Below are 21,211 nucleotides of genomic sequence, written 5' to 3' on the forward strand. Positions count from 1 at the left end.
CAGAATTAAAACCAAAACAAAACATACTGGAGTACTTGTAAGTTCCTTGTCATTGAAGATTAAATGCAGCTCTGCATTTGGTGACAGCTTTTCAACCTCCAGCCACAGCCGCACTTCTCCTTTCTCCAGAACATCAGTGTTCCATCCAGATATCAGCTTGATCACTGGAAAACAAAGAGAACAGTGGAGGGGAATTCACAGCCAAACCACAGAATTTGTCTCAGCCAGGGTTATGCCAGAGTTCCCCTTTCAGAATCTATACATATGGTAGTGACTTCTTACTGGTTCAACTTACACGGGTTCCTGATTTCATGGCTACGTTTCAATAACTTGTCCAGATCTGAAATGCAAAGAATAACAAGTCATTTAAATTAGTACAACTAGGTCAAAATGAATTCATTGTATTAATTTAGTTTAATTTGTTAATGAGCTTTATTTATCTCAAGAAGAAGATAATAAGTACAAAACATTCAGTAGCAGGGAGGACTAGAAGAGGTTGTGAAGATAATTCTTAGTTATGTCTGAATAAAATGTTGATTGTATCTTTTCAAGAAACATGTTACAGAAGTTTTAAATCACTGTGATAGTGTAGCTGTGTGTGAAATCTGAACTGTAATGGAAAAATTACCTTCCAGGAGCATGGAATCTTTTCTTAGTGGACTGTAAAAGACACCACCCTTGAGCCTTCAAGGAATGGGAAACATCTTTCTAATGATGCCACTATCATTATCACTTACTATTCCTCTACGAGGAACTTTCCTCTAAACATCTAATATTAGAAAATCATAGCACATTAGATTTTTGTTCTTGTCAATTACTAGTTTTTACCTTCTTTTGTTAAAGTGCAGCTGGCAGAGATATCGTCATCTACATCTGTGACCTCCACTGAATATATACCCAGATCCTTTTCTGATGGGTCTTTCAGTATAAGCTTAGATCTTAGAAATAGAAATAATAGTAAAAATTATATTTTCCTCAAAAATTATGCTTTCTGTAACAGAATGCAACACATTTGATACACCTGGAACATCAAATATAGTACTCATTGTCATTTATATGTGACAATGAAGAGAAAGGCAAAAACATTAGCAATATGATGGCTGATGCTTCCTTTTTTTGACCTGAAGATTGCACTGAATGCTGCGTTTCATGGACACCAGAGCTGAGAATCAGGTACAGAGATTGGCAGAAGTTCAGTTGGGTATATGTACTTTAGCTGAATATTGGAAGGAGAGGGAAACATTTGGCTTCACATTTTTCTTTAATTGACACTCCATGATTAATTTTCTCAGTATGCATTATATACTCACTTATTGCCTTTCTCTTCAGTCTGAACTCTGTCAGCATCTGGTGGTCCTTCATGGTCCTTTGACCAGATGAATTCAGAGGAGTCATTCTTTTCAGGAGCTTCAAAAGCCATATAAATGAAACCCTCTTCGTCGACCCCAAGTTCAATTTCATTTGTGCCTGTATAAGAAAAAAAACCCACAAAACATTCCGTACTAAAACAGATCAGGGCTTAACTTCTGGACATCTAACTCCAAAAAAACCCAAACAAAACGCCAAACAACAGAGTATACAGCTAGAGTAAATTTTTTTGGACAGTTTGGTTTGCTAATCTTTATTTTGACTGAGGTTCGTTCTTGCTGTGAAACATGTAGCCCATGTTTCATAAAACATTTTTTTACCAGAATCATCACAGTATTTATAGACTTGCACAATCTCATCACTTTTACTTTCATACCAGGTTTAGTTTTAGCCACCACAGGATCCGAGGGGAGTGAAGGGGGTCCAATTCCAGCCTTGTTCTGTGCTCTTACTTGGAAAATATAACATTTCCCTGTCTCTAGATCTGAAACCTGCAGTAAGCAATGACAGAAATTAACATAAGACTAAATGAGAAGCAACACTCGGATACTAAGTGCATATACAGACCTTCATGTGAGTGGTGGCTATGGACTGCTTATTTATTTGTTTCCATTCCTCTGACCCTTCTTCACACATGTCTATATAATACCCTGTAACTGGACCTGCTCCTATGTACAATGGTGCTTCCCAGTGTAACTTCAGGGATGAGTCTCTTACTTCAGTGCACTTCACATCATAAGGAGGGCCTGTTCAAAGAAGGGTAGGCTGTCAAACAGTAACATTAAAAAATGCAACCAGGTGCACTTTGATTTTGAGATTAGAAAGCAGAGAGTTTTAAGATAACAAGTGAATAGTGGGTCCATAGGAGATGCTTTCTTCGCTAATTAACTGTAGAGGTAGGTTCTAGAAAAGAGCATACGTCAGTGGTTTAATGTTATTTGCTCTGGTGTGATATACAAAGACGTTAAGATATTAGATCCAGCTTCTTTATTCTCTGGAAGCAGTATTATTAAAAATACCTGGGTGCTGTATCTGTATAAGGCAGAAATAATACCCTATGTCTGAACTGGAACTTCCCTGGAAGTGTTTGTGTGCTTTTCTATCCTGGGAGCCACCCTTATACAAATCTATAGTTTTCAGAAGTCCCTCGGATCACAGAAGAGTGAGGACATAACTCGTATATCTGATAATATTTTTCTGGGTGATGGTTTTTCATGAGAGATACCTGGTTCTGGCATTGTCCATTCCTCACATTTGAACAAGTCACTGGGTTCAGATACTTCCCCAACACCAGCCATGTTCATTGCACTGGCACGGAATTCATACAGGTGACCTTCCTTGAGGTTGCTGACCTTTGGGTTCAGAAGTGCAAACAGATTATGAGTACAGCCCTGCATGGTTGTAGCCTTGTGAGGCTAGGAAGAGAGCTCTAGACTAGAAAACAGCTCAACCCTTGTTACAGCTACGGTTCCCACTATGCTTAAAGAAGGACAGTATTATATCTGAAATGAATACCGTGTAAACTCGTTGAGGAATTGGCTGAATATTGACTTCATGCCAATCTAGTTCAGATGTATCATGCTGATCTAGGAAATAACCCAGAATCTTTGTTCCTCCCTTGCGCTTTGGGGGTTTCCAGCCGATGGTCATGTCCACCTTCCCACAGTTCAGGAGAACAAACCCGTGTGGTGCTGATGGACAAGCTGCGCAGCAAAGGGAGAGAGAAAACAGGGTATTGTTCAATGCAGGTTTGATAGGGATCGGGAAAAGAGGTGTAGGTATGAGATGAACTGGGCTGAGGAAATCTCTGTGTGCTCATACCAGATGTAATTCTATTTGTGTTAAGTCCCCTTATACCACTTTTGCGGTGTAAAAGTATTTTAAAATGACCAGATTCTTATTGGAAGTCACAGCAAAAGTCATGGATGTGTCTTGCATGCTGCTTTATGGTTTGTCTCACAGAAAAGGTGGAAGCAGTGGGTCAATAAAATGGAGAAGATGGAGGGTTAGATACTGGCTAATGTGGTTTGTAGGATTTTGTAATTGCCCTGGAGATATTCTCAGTGCTGATTTCAAGATACCAGCATCATTGAGCACTTAAAATGGTTGCTTGTACCAGTGCCAAATTAACACTGAAAATGTAACATGCTAATAAGTCAAAATGCTGATTAACTCTGTCCACCCTTGACAAGTATAATTGATGACAGAAGCTGCAGGGTACAAGAAAATCAATTCCCTGTTGCTTTGCTTTTGCTTATCTGCTCAACTTATTACCACTACATGTTATAATAGCTATGCATGATAGATACGTTTTTGAGGGATTTAATTTTTGTGTGTATGTGCATGTATATGTTACTACTTACCAATAGCTGGCCTTACAACGATAGGATCTGTTTCTGGTGAGCTTTCACTTAGTCCTGCCTCACTGACAGATTTCACACAAAAGACATACTCTTTTCCAGGCTGCAGCCCAGGAACAGTAAATCTAGGAAAGCAGATTAATATGTTTGTGTTTGACTGTTCAAAGAACAGGTAAACAGTCTTTTGAACAGACAGCAATACATTTTAATAAGGCATTGTTACTTACAAAATCATTATTTGCCATTACAAATTAAAGTGCACTGTGTCACATGAAATGGCTACCAATAAATCAGACAGTAAGTACAGATCAGATAGAGAGGTATCACACTGCTGGCTGGCATTGTTGATAGAATAAATAGGACTTTTTAATGGACTTTTCTGCTTGACATGTGACCCTCACAGCTAGAGAGGTATTCTAAATCCTATGTGTGAGCGACACTAACTTGCTCTACTGGAAAGCAAGCAAAAAAATGGAATGTGGTTCTACTGGTGCTACAAGGTCTATCTACTTTCTGCAGATCCAGAATCTATGAAGAAATACACAGACTTTACTGACACTCTGGCTTTGGATGTAGAAGTGAGACTTTGAGTGATACTTAATTCTAAAAGAGGACGTGGTGTTTGTGTGCAGTGAAGGAAGTTCTTTTTTTATCTGAAATACGACTCCAGCCATAAACAGAAGAATTCAAGTTGGCACCCTGTCTTCCCTCAATGGAGTATATAGCTGAACTCACTCATTACATGTCACGGGCTTATTATTGACAGTTTGCCATTCTTCTGTCCCAGTCTCCCGACAGTATATGTAGTAGCCAAGAGGCTCCAGACCATCCTTTAACTTATCCCACTGCAAAACAACAGATGTCTTGGTGTCTCTGAAAGCTAAAACCTGAGATGGTGGAGGCAGAGTAGCTAAAAAAAGAAAAACAACACAGAGAAAAAGAGGGTTTTTTGTTTTTTTTTTTTTAAATTGTAAGTGAGTTGACCTGTTTGATTTATTCACCTTTTCCAGACCACCATTTTCAAACCATGGACATTGTCCCAGTCTACAGCCTATATTTTTATGTTTGGGTTTACCATATCACATATTCCTCTCCCTTACAGCCCATTGATTTCTGCAGAATTACACCTACTTAACCTTCTCTGAAGTAAAGGAGAAACGAGACTTGTATACTAACTTGCATTAACTCCACTATGAACTAGGACCTGCTTCACTTGAATGCTAGGGCAGCTTTATTATGGGAGAATATAAAAAAATAAAAGAAGGAGTGAGTGCTCATCTCTCTGCATAAGGGAAACAGGGGCATGAGCCTGTGCATCTCTTACTGTTGTCAGCTCAGTCTGGGAAGAAAACAAAACAAACCAGCACTGAGAAGACTGCTGTTCTGTCTGAAGCCCCCAGAAACAGGCTGCTTCAGCAGTTGTACAATTCCTTCCAACACTGGTCTGTGTAACCTCTCTCGTACACAGTGCTGGAAGCATACTTGGATTAAACACAGGCTTCAACTGTTTCTTGTTTTATTAAATGTAATTCCCCCATCATGGCTTGGTTAGCTTTACACTGCGCTGGCCAACTGCAAAGTAATTAAACAAGGATTTAAGGCTTTAAGAGATTTCCTGATATCAAAGCAACTGCTGTGTAATCATATACCATGGAGTTTAAAGGAAAGGGGGGGGCAGGGGAACCCACACATTAGTTTCATAGTACATCTCCTTTTCCGTATCATTAGTGTAGAGCATATGAATGAAATAATTACCCAGTTTTGCTCCAGCAGTTACAGGCTCACTGGGCAGGGATGGCTCACTGATTCCATACTTGTTAACAGATCGCACACGGAAACAGTATGATTTTTCTTTAACAAGATCAAAGAGTGCAAATCTTGGGGAATTAACTGGCATATCCAGATTAACCATTTGCCAGGAGTTGCTGCCTACAATTGACTGTAACGAAAAAGGTGATGATTTACAAGTCATGTTGTAACTCAAGCTTAAAACCTTCCTGAGCAATAACAAAGCTGATCTTTACAGGAAAGTTGTGTAAAAACAAAACAAAACAAAAAAACAAACCAAAACCATAAATGATACATTTCTTTTTGATATACCCAGACTTTTCTTCCTTGGCAACAGAGGGCCCCTTTGCAGCAGAAATGGTACAGCAGGTGAGAACAGAGAATGTATTAAAGGTGATTGGTAGAAGATACCAGCAAAATGATTAGTGGGGAGCAGGGAAATGAACTATTGTGCAGTTCTTCACAGCTTTTCCACACTTAAGGGCCCATAGGGCGGGAATGGTCTTCCTGTTAAAACTCTGCTAGTGTTCTGTTGTGTAAAATTTACTTGTTTATTCTTTGTTAACCATTACTACTTGAGTTGGTGTCAACAGTCAGGATGATAGCTCAAGTAAACTGTGGAGCTGGAGAGAGGAGCCAGCATTTTTGAGGCTGTAGTTCTCCAGTTGCAGACACAGATAATAGCCCTGCCTGTGCTATAGACTGTCTGAGAAATAAATGATTCTGTTCTGTAATTTCCCTTCTATCTGATATTATTTTCTTACCTTTTCCACATAATAACTCAGTGGCTCCCTGCCTCTTGGATCTGGTTCATCCCAGGCCAAAGCCACATAATCTTCTCTGACCTCACTTGCGCGAACATTGGTGGGTGGCAAGGGAATTTTAATATGTCCTGTGGGAAGTCAGAACAGGCTATACTTTAGTAATAATGTGGCAAGAAAAAGAAATTCTTTTACAATGGGTTATGTTTTCCCACTGTAAAGTAAGAGTCTTTGATATAAAGGAGGAGACTTAAACCCTTTGGGGACATAGAGGCAAACCAAGATTATTATAAAAGGCTTGCTATTTAGGATAGTTTCTGATACTTGTGCAGCTTACTATGATGTTTCACCATATATTTTCCTAAATGTGTTTTCCCCAGGGTCATGTTATTACAGATCTCATTGTTGTAGAACAATCATTCCTCTCTGAGAGAATGGCTCGGTATCAATTTGAACTTACCTTCCAGGTCATCCTTGAAAACTTCTATCGTCCTGCCTTCGTCGTATGGAATAACTGTAATGTCAAACAGGGCAACGTTACCCACTGAGAGAAGGTGCTTGGGGCTTGTCAAGCAATACAGAGCCCAGGACTGTGTCATTTCATTATATTTTGTTAATTATATACATTTCATTACACGTACAATGAAATGTAACTGGTACTTTGATCTTCTTTGTTCAGAATAGTACTAAGGTGCGTTCAGCAAAGGCACAGCATGGCAATATGTTGCAATTATATTTGTGAGAATGAGGAGAATCTGGACAAACTGCATCCAGTTATACCTGCAGCCTCACAGTGTACTTAAAGAGAAAATTTTCTTGGTTTTAGTACAAACCTGTCACTCTCTTGTCCTTGCTGGGGTCAAATGTTGTAACCGGATCACTGGTTTTTGAAGGATGACTGATGCCCTCTTTATTGACAGCCTTTACTCGGAACTGGTATGTCTGTCCTTCAGCAAGGCCCAAGACAGGATATCTGCAGGTTTTCACAGGCTTGACATTGCATGGAACCCAATCCTCTGACCCAGCAACACACCTGAAATGGAGCACAGCCCATGGAGTTCCTTCATGTTTTTTCCATAACACGATCATGAGCTTTTTTTGCTCAAAGCTGATTAACATACAGACCTTTCAATATAGTATCCCAGGATTGGACTTCCTCCATTATCACTGGGTGCTACCCAAGAAAGAATCAAGCAGTCTTTATTTACATCATGGCATTTCACATTGAGTGGGGATCCAGGTGCACCAGCTGTTTCTGCTGCAGCATCTATAGAAACACCAAGTGATAGTGGTTAGGTTTTTTTCTTCTCTGTACCAAAATTTTCATTCAATAGCTTAATTTTAGCTGTCTAAGGGCCTACATCCCAGTAATACAAGTCATATTTTCTAATACCTAAATCACTACTGAAAATAAGATTCAGACATTTTGGTAATTGTATCCATGCACAAAATTGGGAGATATTTTCTTGTGTATGAGGTTGTGAATTCCTTTATGCAAAGGTATTAGGAAAGGAAGTAGGATAGAATCCTGCTTGTACCTCTAACAAACACATAAGTGGTCTGCTCCTTATATCCATCCAGTGAGGGGACACGGATAGTGTAGAATCCCTCATCTTCTTTGTAAGCACGTGACACTGTCAGAGAAGCCTCCCGGTCTTGGTACTTTAGTTCCCGACATTCAGAGTTCTGCAGCAACTCACCTGTGAATCATCAGAAGGGGTAAAGGAACTCTCCCTGAACTGGTTGGGTCAGGAGTGGCATATTTCCAAATGCAGAAAAAAACACAGAGCAAGATGAGGGATCTGTAAGACACTCCTGATATTAATATTGTGCCTCCAAGTTACAGTCTTGGACTCTGATCTTACTTTGCTTTTTTCACTAGAGAACCACTGGCTTTTTCAAATGCTTTCACTGCATAGAACTAAGGCTCTTAAACTATTCTTATGAGCAGAAGCGTCATTACCTCCAAAACATTTTAGCGGTATCATCCTTTTACAAATGAGGAAAACATACAAATTAAAGAATAATATCTGTAGCTTGAGAAGAGCTGAGTATCAGCTTAAGTATCCTGAATTCTCATTCTCTTCTGTGAACATTAGATCACAGCTGTGAATTCAAATGGTATATTCATATATATATATAGGTAAATGTATATAAACTTAGCTGTTGCATACAAACCATCTCTGAACCAGGTAATGTCTCGTTGGTGTTCAAGTAAATCAGAAGAGAAGTAACAGGAGAGGGTGAAAGGCTCCTTTTCTCTTGAAAATAAGGGTTTCAGTGCAAAAGCAAAATCTGCCTCTCTGGCCATAAGGGATCCTATGAAATAAGAGTAAAAGCATGATAAAGAGACTTCCCAGAGCCTTCCTTCTTGTAGTATTTTTGTTATCATATATTTAGAGTGGTACCTGAGCCTTGCACTTTTCACATGCAGTCAGGCTAATAGGAAAAGCTATAGCTCAGGAAAAAAAAAAATCATATTGCTTCAAACTATAAAAATAAAAGAAATAACAACAACAACAACAACAATCATTTACTCACTTCTGTATATTTCTGAATCAAATCCTGACTCCTTTCCATAATATTCTATAAGACAAGAAGAAAATACATATAGCAAATCTCATGCCAGTGTTCATCTTCCTCTGAAACACATAACAGTGATGCTCAGCGAACTGTTTTTCCCTCAAACCAGCTTTTAATGTGAACCTTCAAAGTGTCATCATGTGGTTAAGCATTCATTCATTTGACAGCTGATGACCTTCACAACCAACTAAGGATACGTCTACATAGGAAATTTTTCATATGAGTATACTGGTATAAGTAATACTGCTTTAAATGCTCATGTGCACACAGTTACTCATAGGTGAAGAAGTTTCTTTTCCAGTTTCGCTTCTCTTTTTAAGCTACACTAGGAAAGTTATGCTGAATAAAAACGTGTACAGGAAGCTACAACTTTTGTCATATGAGTGTACTAATATGGTACTGTCCAAATTAGAAGTGTGACAATCTAGGCTCACCCTCAAGTGAAATGCTTCAGTTATGTCCCTGTTTGGACAGCTACTTGTTGCCACATGCAGCACGGAAAAGGAAAGAAAAAAGTGTTGGTGTCATAAACATTACTGAAAGTGGAATTTGGCCAAACCCCTGGGTTTAAAAAGCATTTCCAGAGGATAATGTGGGGTTCTTGAAGACTACCCATGACTGGGACTTCAAGCTTTAACCAAAAGAAAGGACATCTGTCCTGATACACTGAGGTAATTCCTGGAGCCAAGGGAAGTGTGTCTCCTACTGAACCACTTATTTAAACAGCCATGGATTCTGTGGAAGCATCGTACGTGAATGCTGGCCTGCTTCTCCTGATCTAGCCCGTGAGAGCTGGCATCACAGCACAAAATGAAACGGAGCTGAAATCTAAGAACTGATGCACTTAACACAGGATGAAATTGAGACACTTTTCTGCCTTATTTTTGTAAGCCACAAGAAATGCACATAAAATAATACCTATTTTTTCAATGAATGAAGCTTGGCATGAGAGCTCATTCATAAGCAAAAGATGAGGACTGAGCTTTAACAGCTGAAAAGGAAAGAAATAGAAAGCACAAGAGGCAAAGCACAGCCTCATCCCAGGTCCTGTGAGACACTCAGTGATGTCTTTAGGGAAAGTGAGACCCTCCCCTGGCATCGAGGGCATTCCAGACAGTGTGGGGCCAGGAGAGGAGATGCCATCATCCTGCCTGGGGGATGAGGAATGTTTCCAGTGGAGGCAGGATTAAGGCCTTGGTGTAGTCTCTATTTTCAGAACATTAAATGCAAATAGCAAAAGGAAGAATCATGTTACTGGGATGGCATTAGACAGGGTCAAGGGAGAAGGAACAGTGTGGGCCTCTCACCCGCGATCACAAGGAACAATGTTTGCAAGCTGTTGGAAATGCTGTTCAGCCCTGATGAAGGACAGTTTAATCAGGCACTTGGAGGTGAAGAAAGCAACCCCATCCAAGGTTTTCTGTGATAGACCACAGACCTTATTCTATCGTCATGCCTGCTCTGATCCTAAAGATGCTGATGGCAATTGGGAGGAGTATGTGATTATTGCCATGGATTTTTTTTTTCAGACAGCTGCTTCTGCTTTATGGCAAAGGCCCAGTTCCTGAGTTCTGGACATACTATAAGAACCTTTTTAGAAGAGAAGCATTGCACACCTGGTAACTTTTTCTGTATTTCTGCATTAGGGTAAGGGGAATTTAGGAATCTGGGAAGGCTTGCAAATTAAGGTTTTCTGGGCTATTATACATGTCCCTTTAGAACTGGTAAATCTGTGCTGTATATTTCCAGCTATGCTGAATTTTGACATTTTTTAATTAAAGGAGCTGAAAGATATCATAAACAATACACTTCTATTACAATTCTGGAGTCACATTCTTCTGTACGCCTATGTATCCCCAAATGGTATTCAGATGTGATCAAAATATGGCACGCAAAGAATAAGGATGATAACAACCCATGACAGAGCCAAGAATATACTAAAACACTAACAATAAATATGCTATCTAAACCGAAGAAAACCCCTTCTGTCTGAAAAAATAGTTCAAGCTAGCTTTGCAGTTCAATCAGTCAAAGAAACCCATCTCTTCATGACCAGTAAGATGTCCAAAGCAAACCTGTTCCCTTCCTATTCATCTGTTGCCATTTGAATTACTCCCCAGGCCCTGTCAGTCCCACTGAAGCGTTTAGTTGTCCACAGTTCTGTGGGTCTATTCTGTTCAGGCGCTTTATGACAAAACTGTTATTTTTACATATATGAAATGTGAACAGCTAAGCTATGATCCCGTGAGACTGTGCTGCATATTTCTTAAAGCTTGATATAATTTCCCTTTTTAAGTACTGGTCGTTTACTTCCTTCACCATATGTCTGGATTTGGCTTGTGCAGAATGTGTATCTATGGAGTCTATGCCAGTTATTTTAAGAACGGCACAGATCCAAAGAAGAAAATCTTGTATTTACCCTTGGTAGTTACTGATTTGAGAGAGAAATATGGTATTCTATGTAATACTGCATTGAGAGATCCCCTTGAAAGCCACAGTACTTGTTAACCAATTTCTTGCTTATCTTTAGAAATGCAGCAGACTCTTTCTAAGCCTGTTATGTATTTAACTGTATGGCTGTTTCATATCAGTCCAGAAGAAATAAGTACCTAAATTTAGTACAATTTTAGCACAGTGGAAGGACAGCTGTGTCCGTATGGAATCTGAAAGATTTTCCCTGTCTCCAGAAGTGACTGAGAAGCCATTATATCAGCCATATACTTATTAGTTAATGGTAGCTAGGGATTGTTTTATCCAGTTATGCTTTCCCCTCACTAATAAGTGAGAGAAATTCTCCTCTCCTGTTTACGTAGTGCTCACTTCTTTCTCTGTTTTTCCAGAGTGCTTGTATGTTCCTGCTATATGATGTATAGTATTGAAAATATTTGGAAGAATTTAAAGAGTTTGAAAATGTAAAACCAAAGGAACATTTTCTACTTACTCCTGACAAGCACTGTAGCAAATGAATAAGCCTCGCCGTATTGATTCTTAACTTCAACACTATATTCAGCAGAATCTTCCATGGAGCATCTGGAAAAAAACATTTCCCCTCCTTTTTAGGTTTCAGTTATTGTTCATACTTCACAGGACAAATTCAAAGGGGTTCCCCTTTAATCCCAGAAGTTGGAAGTAGATATTTGCTTTTCATCAAGAAGCTGCTTTTCCTTCCAATTACAAGGATTTCTTATACTTAGTGGTCAATTTTTTCTCTTGATACACAGAAGCAAAACATTTCATGTAATGAACAAGCAAAAGACCTGTGGAACACTTGGTTCCGCTGAAGATACGCATTTATCTTTATCACATGTATAATTCACAGAATTGAACTAATGTCATTCTGATTACATTGATCCATCCTAAATCACACTGGTAGGTCTGCTTGTGAAGTGCTCTTAATGTGCATGGCCTTACCTAGTATGAGAAAATTTTGGCCATGCCTAAGAAGAGCAAAAACAAGTAGGACTCTAAATCTTTTTTAAAAGATTTTTTTAAACCTCAGGAACAGCTGTTGAGATTGCTTCCTAATGGCAAAGGTTTAGCTCAGACACAGCACACTAAAGTCAAGCAAGATCAGATTCCAGAAGAATTATCTTTTTTTTTTGTTTAGCATACACAAACTGGGAGTTTCAGGAGAGCAAGTATTATTGAACTGAAAAAACAACTCAGACAAGAGCACATACATTACCTGCTGATGTGCAGGGTCAGCATCCCAAACTTGTTTTTTATCTTGTATTTTCCTGCTGGGGCTAGGCGAGGATCAATACGGACTCCATTTTTATACCTAGTTGAACACAAAGGAAACATCCTGCTTAGGAAAGGACGGAGAAATTTTCTGGTAAAATTAACACTTTATTTTAAAACTAACCATGTCAAACACAACAGAGACACAGCAGAACAGAGGAGTAGACACAATTCCCTCTTCTACAGGTCTCCCACATCAATCCAAAACAGCTTTGCAGCTAACCTAGATCCCCTCCCATAGTCCTGCATGTGCATCTTCCCCAGGGCTGCTTGCAGACTGCCTACAGGCAGCTTAGCGTTGGCTTGTTGCTTCCTCCTCAGTTTATGCTCCCTGCTTTGCAGGTTGTGTGAGGAAGTTTGAGCAGATGTCGCTTGCTTCTTTGTGTTTATTGGGGATCTGTGGGAGGTTCATATTCTCTTTGCTCTTTGAATAATTCAAAGAGGTTGTTCTGGAAGGACACAGGACATCAGGAGCTCTGACAGTAGTGGAGTTAGCTGCCTACGAAGTCATTAGTAATCCAAATGTTTTCATAGTTCAAACCTTCCATGGGGGAATGGTCAATCACTTTAACAAACCGATCAAAGTACACTTTGCAAATTGTTTTTTGAGGTGATCTTTCATTTATTTCTGTCCCTCTGTTATTACTGGTAAATTCTGCAGTCAGGCCCAATACGTAACACATCCTCTTCTGTGGTTTGGTAAATATGCAAAGCTGAGTAAATGAAAGAGTTGGTTTCTATTTTACAGATTGTAGAAGCAATAGCAGTTTAATGCTAACACTTGCATGATATCCAAGGTAGGCAAGCCTTGATGCTGTGTATGTGTGCAGTGATTTAGTGCTGGCAATAGCTCTTGGTTTCTGAGACTTAAATCCCAAGTTTGCCTGCAGGACAGAGTACAGCACCAAGGGAAGCAGGAAAATCTACACGACTGTCAGTCCTTGCCAGAAGGAGTCCCATAGGACTGTCCACTGCCTCCACAGCCCACTGACTACTTAGTGTCTTTACTGGTCCTAACAGTGGAATTGGAGAATTGAAAGTGTTTTCTGTGATTTCTGAAGCTCTCCCTTCCTTTTTTCTAGCAGGACACAGATGTTACTCCTCTGGTTGCTTCCTGAAACGCACACAGACTGTTAGCTACATGTGCAGCACAAGTCATTGCTGTCAGCTGACATACCAAGTAACCTGCGGCGGTGGGGAAGCCAGGACTGTACATGCCAGCTTCACGTCCATCCTCTCCCAGACTGCGTGTACTCTGAGGGGGATCCAGAACATAGGTGGTCGCCCTGAACACAGCTCAATATATTCCTTCTCCACGCGTGCCTTTTCTATAGCCTGTGACAAGGATAGACTAAATAAAAGTGACAGAAAGGGATTGTGTTCTAATTACACAAATTCTTTTGCAAAAGGGACATGTGTGATAATGCTTCGGTGGCAGGAGTATAAGGCCTTGTCCTTATTTCTAATGGTTTTGAGGTTGTCCTAATGCCTGATTAGGTTTAGTATCCTCTCCAGAATGCTAGTTAGCCTTGGAAATTTTATTCCTGTTGGCATTTCTGCTACCAATAGAGATGTCTAATCTGACCTTCCTCCGAAGTGCCTTCCGGTCAGCTCTCACACGCAGTAGTCTGCAGTTCTGAATAACCTCCTTTTCCAACTTTTCCATGTCATTTCCAAACCGAATTGTCTTTTGTCCCCTCTGTTCTAGCTCTAGGATTGCAGCTTCTCTTCTTATCTTGTAATCCCTGGAACACAGGATGATAAAAGCCAACAGAAGTTAGAATAATGCTTTTTATTTTGTTTTGGTCTTTTTTGTTGTTGTTTTGTAGCACATATTTTTGGTTAAATCAGCACAAGTGTTAAGGACAGAAACATCAGTTTGCATGCAGTATGGGTATGATGTCAGGCAATTATGCCTTGTAGGAACCAGCAGTACTACAATGAGAGAGAACACTTTAATGGCACAAGATGACTGTTTGACCACTTTTAATCCTGGGCAGGGAACTAGGAGAGGGATTAAAGGGAGGAGGGATGATGCTAACTACTCGATGGTTGTTCAGCCATCAAAGAAGGATAGACAGCAGGATCATTGCCAAGATTTTCTAGGAAAGAGGGGGAGTTCCATCTGTTACTGTTAATTTATTAATCTAACTGTATTTTTCATTTATTCCTATGAAACCTGGTTTATCTTAAGCCTTTGCTTGTGAGAAGGGCAATATTATATTACCCACTATCACAAGTACCAAGATGCTATAATTTCATTTCCTGCATTTTAGTTGAGGTCTCGTGTTTTTTGTTTTAAAGGAAGAACCTCTTGATTGAACTTGGTCTTTTTGCTTCCAATGAAATGAGTTGGAACCTGTGAACCCCTGTATACAAAGGTGATATTGCATACAATGTTTGTATTTGAGTTATAATGATTTCCGACTTACTGTGGTATTTCGGAGGTCAAGGCAAGGGCAGCTGCTATGGATAACTCTGAAAGGCTGAAAGTCTCTTCTTCCTCACTTCCAGAGGCAGATGCACGTAAAAGAATCCAGACAAAGTTCCATAATTTCATAAACTCAAAATTCAACAAATCTGTGAATGCTCAGTGCTGAGTGTAGAAGGTCCTGTCTGGACCTGATTTACTCAGCCCATCCCTAACTCTGTAACTTACCTCGTTTTGAACTTTTTCTTCCTAGTTGTGGAGGTCATTTGCAAGCTCTGTTGCCTCTCCTCCTTTTGTTCCTCCTCTCTGTGGTGGAAGAAGGTTCGGGTTCCCATGCTGGGAAGTCAAAAATGAACTTTCTTGCTGGAATAGATTAAAACATGAAGTGGCTTTCAAATAAGACACCTTAGCAGAATCTCTTTAACTTATCATTAAGTCCTTGCTCTGCTTTGACATTCAAGGGCCATGAATGAAAATTCATATATCATATAATACTATCTTTTGGCATTCAGCCTATGAAAGGGGTTTGTTTCGTGATGCTTCTGTGAAAAGTGGAATCAGATGAAGAAATTACTAAGTCTTTAAAGGCAGCTGAAACTGTAACAGAACAGTAAGTAGGCAGCATTTTGTGGTTAGATTTGTTTTCCTAGGACTGATCTTGTGCTCTAAATCTGGTGGACATTCTTCCAAGGAACTCCATTAGATCAGACCCCCAATATAGCACGCAGATGAATGAGGAGCATCATGAGAAGGGAGATCAGAGAGACCTGGAAGATTAGGGAGAAAATAAGGTATGGAACACCAGACAGTGAGATATGGAGGGAAAGTTTAGAAAATAAGCAAATTTTTAGCTGGAAGCTGTATTGCAGGGGTAGCTATGATGCCTGTGACCTGCCACCAGGTTGTGATCGCACCATGTTCTGACCCTGCCTGGATGTGCCAGGGGTTAGATCAGGCAATGCTGCTGAAACAAACACACAGGCTGCTGTGCAGAATCACTTGGTGTCTGTGGTGATTGGAAAATCCAAATGGATTTTTGGAACTAACCAGTTCCAGTTGCCATTGCCAAAACAGAGCACTCCTTCAACCTGTATTCCCATCTGCGTATCTAGGCTGCTGACAAGAACAGTTATAGTTCAATACTTTAAGAGGATAATGTTTTATCCAGTACTTTGGGGGCATCCTGAGAGATCAATTGTTTCTTCTTAGGTCTTGGAAAAAGGTTGATAAATCATGAAGAAAACGTAGCATCCTTCAAAACTGTAGCCTTAAAGGAGTTGGTCAGTAAACAGCAGGATTTTTCCCCAGAGTGACCAGAGACGCCTTCCCAGAGACATCCCTCTCCTGCAGGTGAGACATAGGGAGCAAACATCAGTGCTCTTGGCTCCCATCCGTCTCCTGCTTTAGCTGGTAAAGAACTAGGCTGTTCCTGCAGCTTCTCCTCTGGGAATAAGTAGCGTGCTGCTTTTAGGCACTGACTAATGAGTAGGCATTAAACGAAAGTAGATTTTAAAAGTGTAGCCCTCCTTATCTCATTCTGTCCTGCAATTGGTTCAGATTGAACTGTTCAGATTTTCAAGTTCTAAGAGCTTAGGTTACTTTATAAAAACAGCTTTGGAAATGTAATTGTTGCTGAATAGTATTTGTTCAAACATACTTGTAAATCTTTTCCTAGCTCATGTTCCATTAGTGACATTTTCCCTTGGCACATTTTGCACCTGGATTTTAGTTTTACTGCTTTCTAATCCTAGAATGATAAAAAATACAAACCCCTCAGCTTTTACTAGTAATACAATTTTCTCTTAATGTAAACAAATTTCTGAAAAACAGTCCATGGAAAAGCACAGTTGTATGGAAAAGCAGAGTTGTTGTGGTAAATGCAAAATATCCCAGAATGCAAATGAAAGTACAGAATTATCACGATAATATTTCCTCAGTAGATGTTAGCTTCGGAAGAAACAAATAAATGTTAGCAAGTATAAGAAAGAGAAATTAAAACAGGGTTTTATGGAAAAAATATCTTTGTGATTTCATAGAATACTACTCTCTTCAGGACTATTTCAGCTGCAGAATGACTACTGGGCATCAGATCTTTGCTTCCATGTTCCTGAATAGTTACCAATCCAGTTTAATTTTTGCTATATAATGTTTTTTATTTTGCCCTGGAAAATTGTCAGTGCTATATTACCTGGTGTTTATTGTAAAGATAGGGTTCTGATCTGCTAAAATGTACAATTTTCAATCCGAGAATATATTTTTTTCTAAACAGACCAGTAAAACAGAATAGGTTCTTGTGAGAATTACATGAAGTAAAACAGTATTTTCATAAGAACAACACTGGAAAAACAGTAATTACACTTTAAAGCAGATATAATCATGAAGCACAGTCTATTTCTGAAGTGCAATTCAAATAAAGTGATCATACAAAACAACTGATGCTGCTATGAAGATCTTATAAAATCTTACTATAAACAGTAGTTTATTTACAGATAAACCAAACTCACCCTGTGAAGACTACAGCGAGGTTGCCTGTCCTCATGAAAGAGAAAGGACAAAGGAGCGTTTCCTTCTCCCTGTTGATGACACTAAGAATGACTCTCCCCAAAAGAATGTTCCCCATGTTTGAGTGCCCATCCTGGAGTCTTAAATATAGCATCCTACCATGCCATCGCAGTGACAATGGGGAGACCCATGCAGTTGGAGCTGTTTACTGCAATGGCAACTAATCACAAACTTGTTTTCAGATCGGGTGAATTACTGCCTTTGCCGAATGATATAAGGAAAGACAGGTGCCTCCAAAATTCAGGCATCAGAGTATTGGATTATCGTCTGCTCATTTAGGATAGAAGCTCACAAAGCATCTAAAATGAATTATGAATGTTTTAATCTCCTCCAGGAATTTCCCTTGGGTTAACATTGCCATTGCTGCATAATGGAGTGAAATCATTTACTTTGACGTCTCTTTAGTGAATGCCAACTCCAGGCAAATTATGTCAGTGTATAATTAGATCAGAGCTAACAGCAGCTCTTATGTTTTGGTTGGCTGCAGCTATAATACTTTCCTTCTTACAGGCAAATGAAGGCTTGCTGCCTCAATAGTGGGTGAGCTTCCATATCCAGTTGCCCATGGTGGTATCTAAGAGTCTGGGGTAGGGTAAAAGAACAGACTGCTGTTTTTCCATTTATTTAAGATAGGCTTGCAGTTTCAGCATTCAGGATAAACCCTTCCCAGCAATGTGAGAAATGGGTGATATTTTTTGTGGTGTCAGAAGGAGAAATGACAGTTTGAAAGTAGCTAAGCCCTGAGCCTGCAATACCAGTTTGTGAGCCAAATGTTTTCCAGCTTTAACTTTTGTTAGTTGAGGAGTCAGCGCATCAGTAGTGGGCTTCTCACAGCTGCTGGAAGTCTGTAAAGAGGATATGTAAGAACATAAAATTGCTATACTGGATGAAGCTGAAGGTCTGTTCAGCCCAGTATCCTGTCTCTTGAGAGTGGCCTGTAGCTTTTTCTGAGCTAGACGCAATGCTTTATTTTCGCTAATAGTCTTATCCCTGTTAAATTGCCTAATTGTTTTTTGAACACTTTCTGACTCTGACCTCCACAAGGCCTTGTGGAAATGAATTCCACCATCAAATTTGGCATGGTTTGAGCCACTCTGCCCGTATCAGTAGGATCCATTTCTAAGAACCTTTGTTTCCTTCATCATCCAAATAAAACAAAGCTGAACTCCAGCAGGATCAGCACTAGAATTGCAAGGACTTCTGTGTGTGAAGTTTATTTTGTGGCTTTGTTTTGGACATTCCTAAGAAAGCAGTAAACAGGTATTACTGGGGCATGACTGAATACGTTTTGGTAGAAGCTGAGCTGTCAAAGAGAAGTGTCAAAGTGACTCTTCTTTCATTGATTTTGAACCATTGCATGACTACTTGAATGCTTTCCTTGAATTTTGTATTATGAGAAGTAGTGAGTAATTATCATCTATTCTGCTTAATACATTCATTCATCTTTGTCATATCAACCCTCTGTTGTATTTTTTAAGAAGAGTCTTAACTTATGCTCTCCTCATATGGCTGCTGTTTCAAATCTTTGACTACTTTTGTCACCTTTTTCTTACAAAATCTCTTATAATCATGTCTCACAGCTCTCATTGTTCTCTCAGCCAGAGAAGAAAGAAGATATACATGGACATTTGAAATCCTCTGAACCAGCAGGTGTAAGGCCACTGGTTAGCACTGTGATCCAGCTGCTGGGAAAGTTTTTTCACGTAGTTCAGCTGCATCATACCTCCCCATCACCAACAGCAACACCATTAGGCCAATGTGATGCCAGAGTTAAGATATAAAGTCTGTTTTATCAGAGTCCCTACTACTTTCAGAGCTGCCCTCAGCTCTGCTTCCTTCTGTCTCCAGAATTTGGAAATTTTAATTTGTTCCTTGAGTAAAATTTTCCTCAAAGAACATGTTAAAAAATCAGTGGTGATTTTCTATAGTCTTCAAACAGGGCGCCTTTCAATGCCAAAACAAATAGCAAGCAAATAACGAGGGAGAACGTGAGCCTGGGTCTGCAGCAATATGTTCACCCCTACGCAAGGATCCCTGGTGAGCTATGAGCAGGGCTGCTGGTGTGAGGAGTGGCTAAGTGACAGCTCCCAGATTTAGCTGAGAAGACAAAGAGTAACACTTCGCTATAGGGTTACAGCTGCCACCTGCTACGCTGGTATCCTTGTGACAACTGGAACTGCAATGCTCACGTGTCATCATGGTGACATCTGCCTAGGAATAAGCAGGGTCTTTGTGGCAAGGCACTTCTACTTTTTATTATCTAGAGCTATCTAAACTGTTATCTGGAAAAGTCAAGATAAATAAGAAACAGTGTGATGTTAGATACAGGTGGCTTGCATAGGAAGACCTTTGAAACAATGCTGAAATCCTGCTCTTGGTTTGAAAACATCCTTATAGAGAATGAGATAATTATATCCTACTGTAGCTGTTTGCTGTGGTGCATTTTGAAATTAACAAGGCTATCAATTTGATGATGAAAAGCAATGAAGCAGAAGGCAATAAGGTCAGCACATGGATGGATGAACACTTTCCTTGCATAGATACAATAAATCTCAATAGCGACATCTCTTTCAAAGCTTTTCCAAAGAGAAATTGCTTTATAAGTGATGATCTTCCTGTTAAATTCAAGAGGTGCCTCATGAGACAAGAATCGATCTCCTCCTGCTTAATATATCAAGGCCTAAAAGATAAATATTGACTTAGCCGTGATCAGAGCAGGAAGTTGAGACTATTGCTTGTCACTCATCTCGTTAAGGCATAGCTTACAGACTCGTTCTCTTGCCTGTGTTCCCTGTTCATTACAGCTGCTGCTGTTAGGGGTAGAAGAGACGAGGATAGGATGGGGCAATAGCTGCATTCTAAGCATTTAAGATCATTCCTGCCATATGCAGCCTTTGAGTGTAATCAGAGGCAATCTAGCTTTTAACATATTTAAGGTGCCTGAAGAAGAGAGCGACATCCCAGCTGTGGGACACTTTGCATTTTGGGTACCTACATATATGCTAAAAATTTGGTCCTAGGCTTTCTGCGCCTCAGTTCCCATCTCTCCTCCTGCAGCACCAAGATGATACATTTATGAAGGGCTGGACATGATCAGATCCTGTGACAGGGGGTGCGCAGAGGGATTTGAAAAGGTTTTAAATAGGAAATGTTGTATTTTTTAGCAGCATCTTCAAACGCTTTCCTAAGGTCCCCTTCCCTTCCACACTACGCTGCCCATACTGACCCTGTGCTGAGGGTTATATTTCACAACATGAGCCAAAATGCTGACATTGTGGCATCTGATTATTCCCTGAGTAGCATCACTGGGAATGTTGTTGACACAAGATATGCAGCCCACAGGCAACGCTGAATAAGGTAATTGGCATCACTGGCTTGAAATGCAGCCTCTCAGTGCGGGGAGTTAGTGGGGCAGAATGTTACCCTTGGGATCTTGCACTCCTTGGAAACAACACAGCTGGTCTGCTGTAATGCCTACAACTGCAGCGTTTCTGTGTGTATTGTTTTTCATGGTATAGCTTGGACATAGTACATGAAACAGCTCAAATGACATTCCACAAAACCTTTGATCCTGGATGGTATGAAGTAAAGCTAGCACAATGGAAATGTCCTTCTGG

At 39.9% G+C, this 21,211-nt stretch overlaps 1 protein-coding gene across 1 annotated transcript in view; it reads right to left on the reverse strand.

Annotated features, from left to right (window-relative positions):
- MYOM3 (myomesin 3) overlaps window positions 1–17,746 on the reverse strand; it is a 28,145-nt gene extending 10,399 nt beyond the window's left edge. The window contains exons 1-25 of the mRNA XM_010283468.1: window positions 17,537–17,746; window positions 15,261–15,395; window positions 15,034–15,108; window positions 14,187–14,346; window positions 13,779–13,936; window positions 12,546–12,641; window positions 11,802–11,890; window positions 8,819–8,863; window positions 8,456–8,596; window positions 7,816–7,977; window positions 7,403–7,544; window positions 7,111–7,310; window positions 6,738–6,791; window positions 6,281–6,408; window positions 5,484–5,667; window positions 4,464–4,638; window positions 3,732–3,853; window positions 2,884–3,071; window positions 2,594–2,720; window positions 1,936–2,114; window positions 1,745–1,859; window positions 1,311–1,467; window positions 829–938; window positions 296–340; window positions 28–164 (exon numbers count right to left, since the gene is read on the reverse strand). Of these exons, the coding sequence (XP_010281770.1) occupies window positions 28–164; window positions 296–340; window positions 829–938; window positions 1,311–1,467; window positions 1,745–1,859; window positions 1,936–2,114; window positions 2,594–2,720; window positions 2,884–3,071; window positions 3,732–3,853; window positions 4,464–4,638; window positions 5,484–5,667; window positions 6,281–6,408; window positions 6,738–6,791; window positions 7,111–7,310; window positions 7,403–7,544; window positions 7,816–7,977; window positions 8,456–8,596; window positions 8,819–8,863; window positions 11,802–11,890; window positions 12,546–12,641; window positions 13,779–13,936; window positions 14,187–14,346; window positions 15,034–15,108; window positions 15,261–15,367 (3,096 nt within the window). The 5' untranslated portion in view covers window positions 15,368–15,395; window positions 17,537–17,746. The remainder of the gene's footprint in view (window positions 1–27; window positions 165–295; window positions 341–828; window positions 939–1,310; window positions 1,468–1,744; window positions 1,860–1,935; window positions 2,115–2,593; window positions 2,721–2,883; window positions 3,072–3,731; window positions 3,854–4,463; window positions 4,639–5,483; window positions 5,668–6,280; window positions 6,409–6,737; window positions 6,792–7,110; window positions 7,311–7,402; window positions 7,545–7,815; window positions 7,978–8,455; window positions 8,597–8,818; window positions 8,864–11,801; window positions 11,891–12,545; window positions 12,642–13,778; window positions 13,937–14,186; window positions 14,347–15,033; window positions 15,109–15,260; window positions 15,396–17,536) is intronic.
- Between the last annotated feature and the right edge of the window lie 3,465 nt (window positions 17,747–21,211).

This window comes from Phaethon lepturus, unplaced genomic scaffold, assembly GCF_000687285.1.
Source record: "Phaethon lepturus isolate BGI_N335 unplaced genomic scaffold, ASM68728v1 scaffold39453, whole genome shotgun sequence".
NCBI lineage: Eukaryota > Metazoa > Chordata > Aves > Phaethontiformes > Phaethontidae > Phaethon > Phaethon lepturus.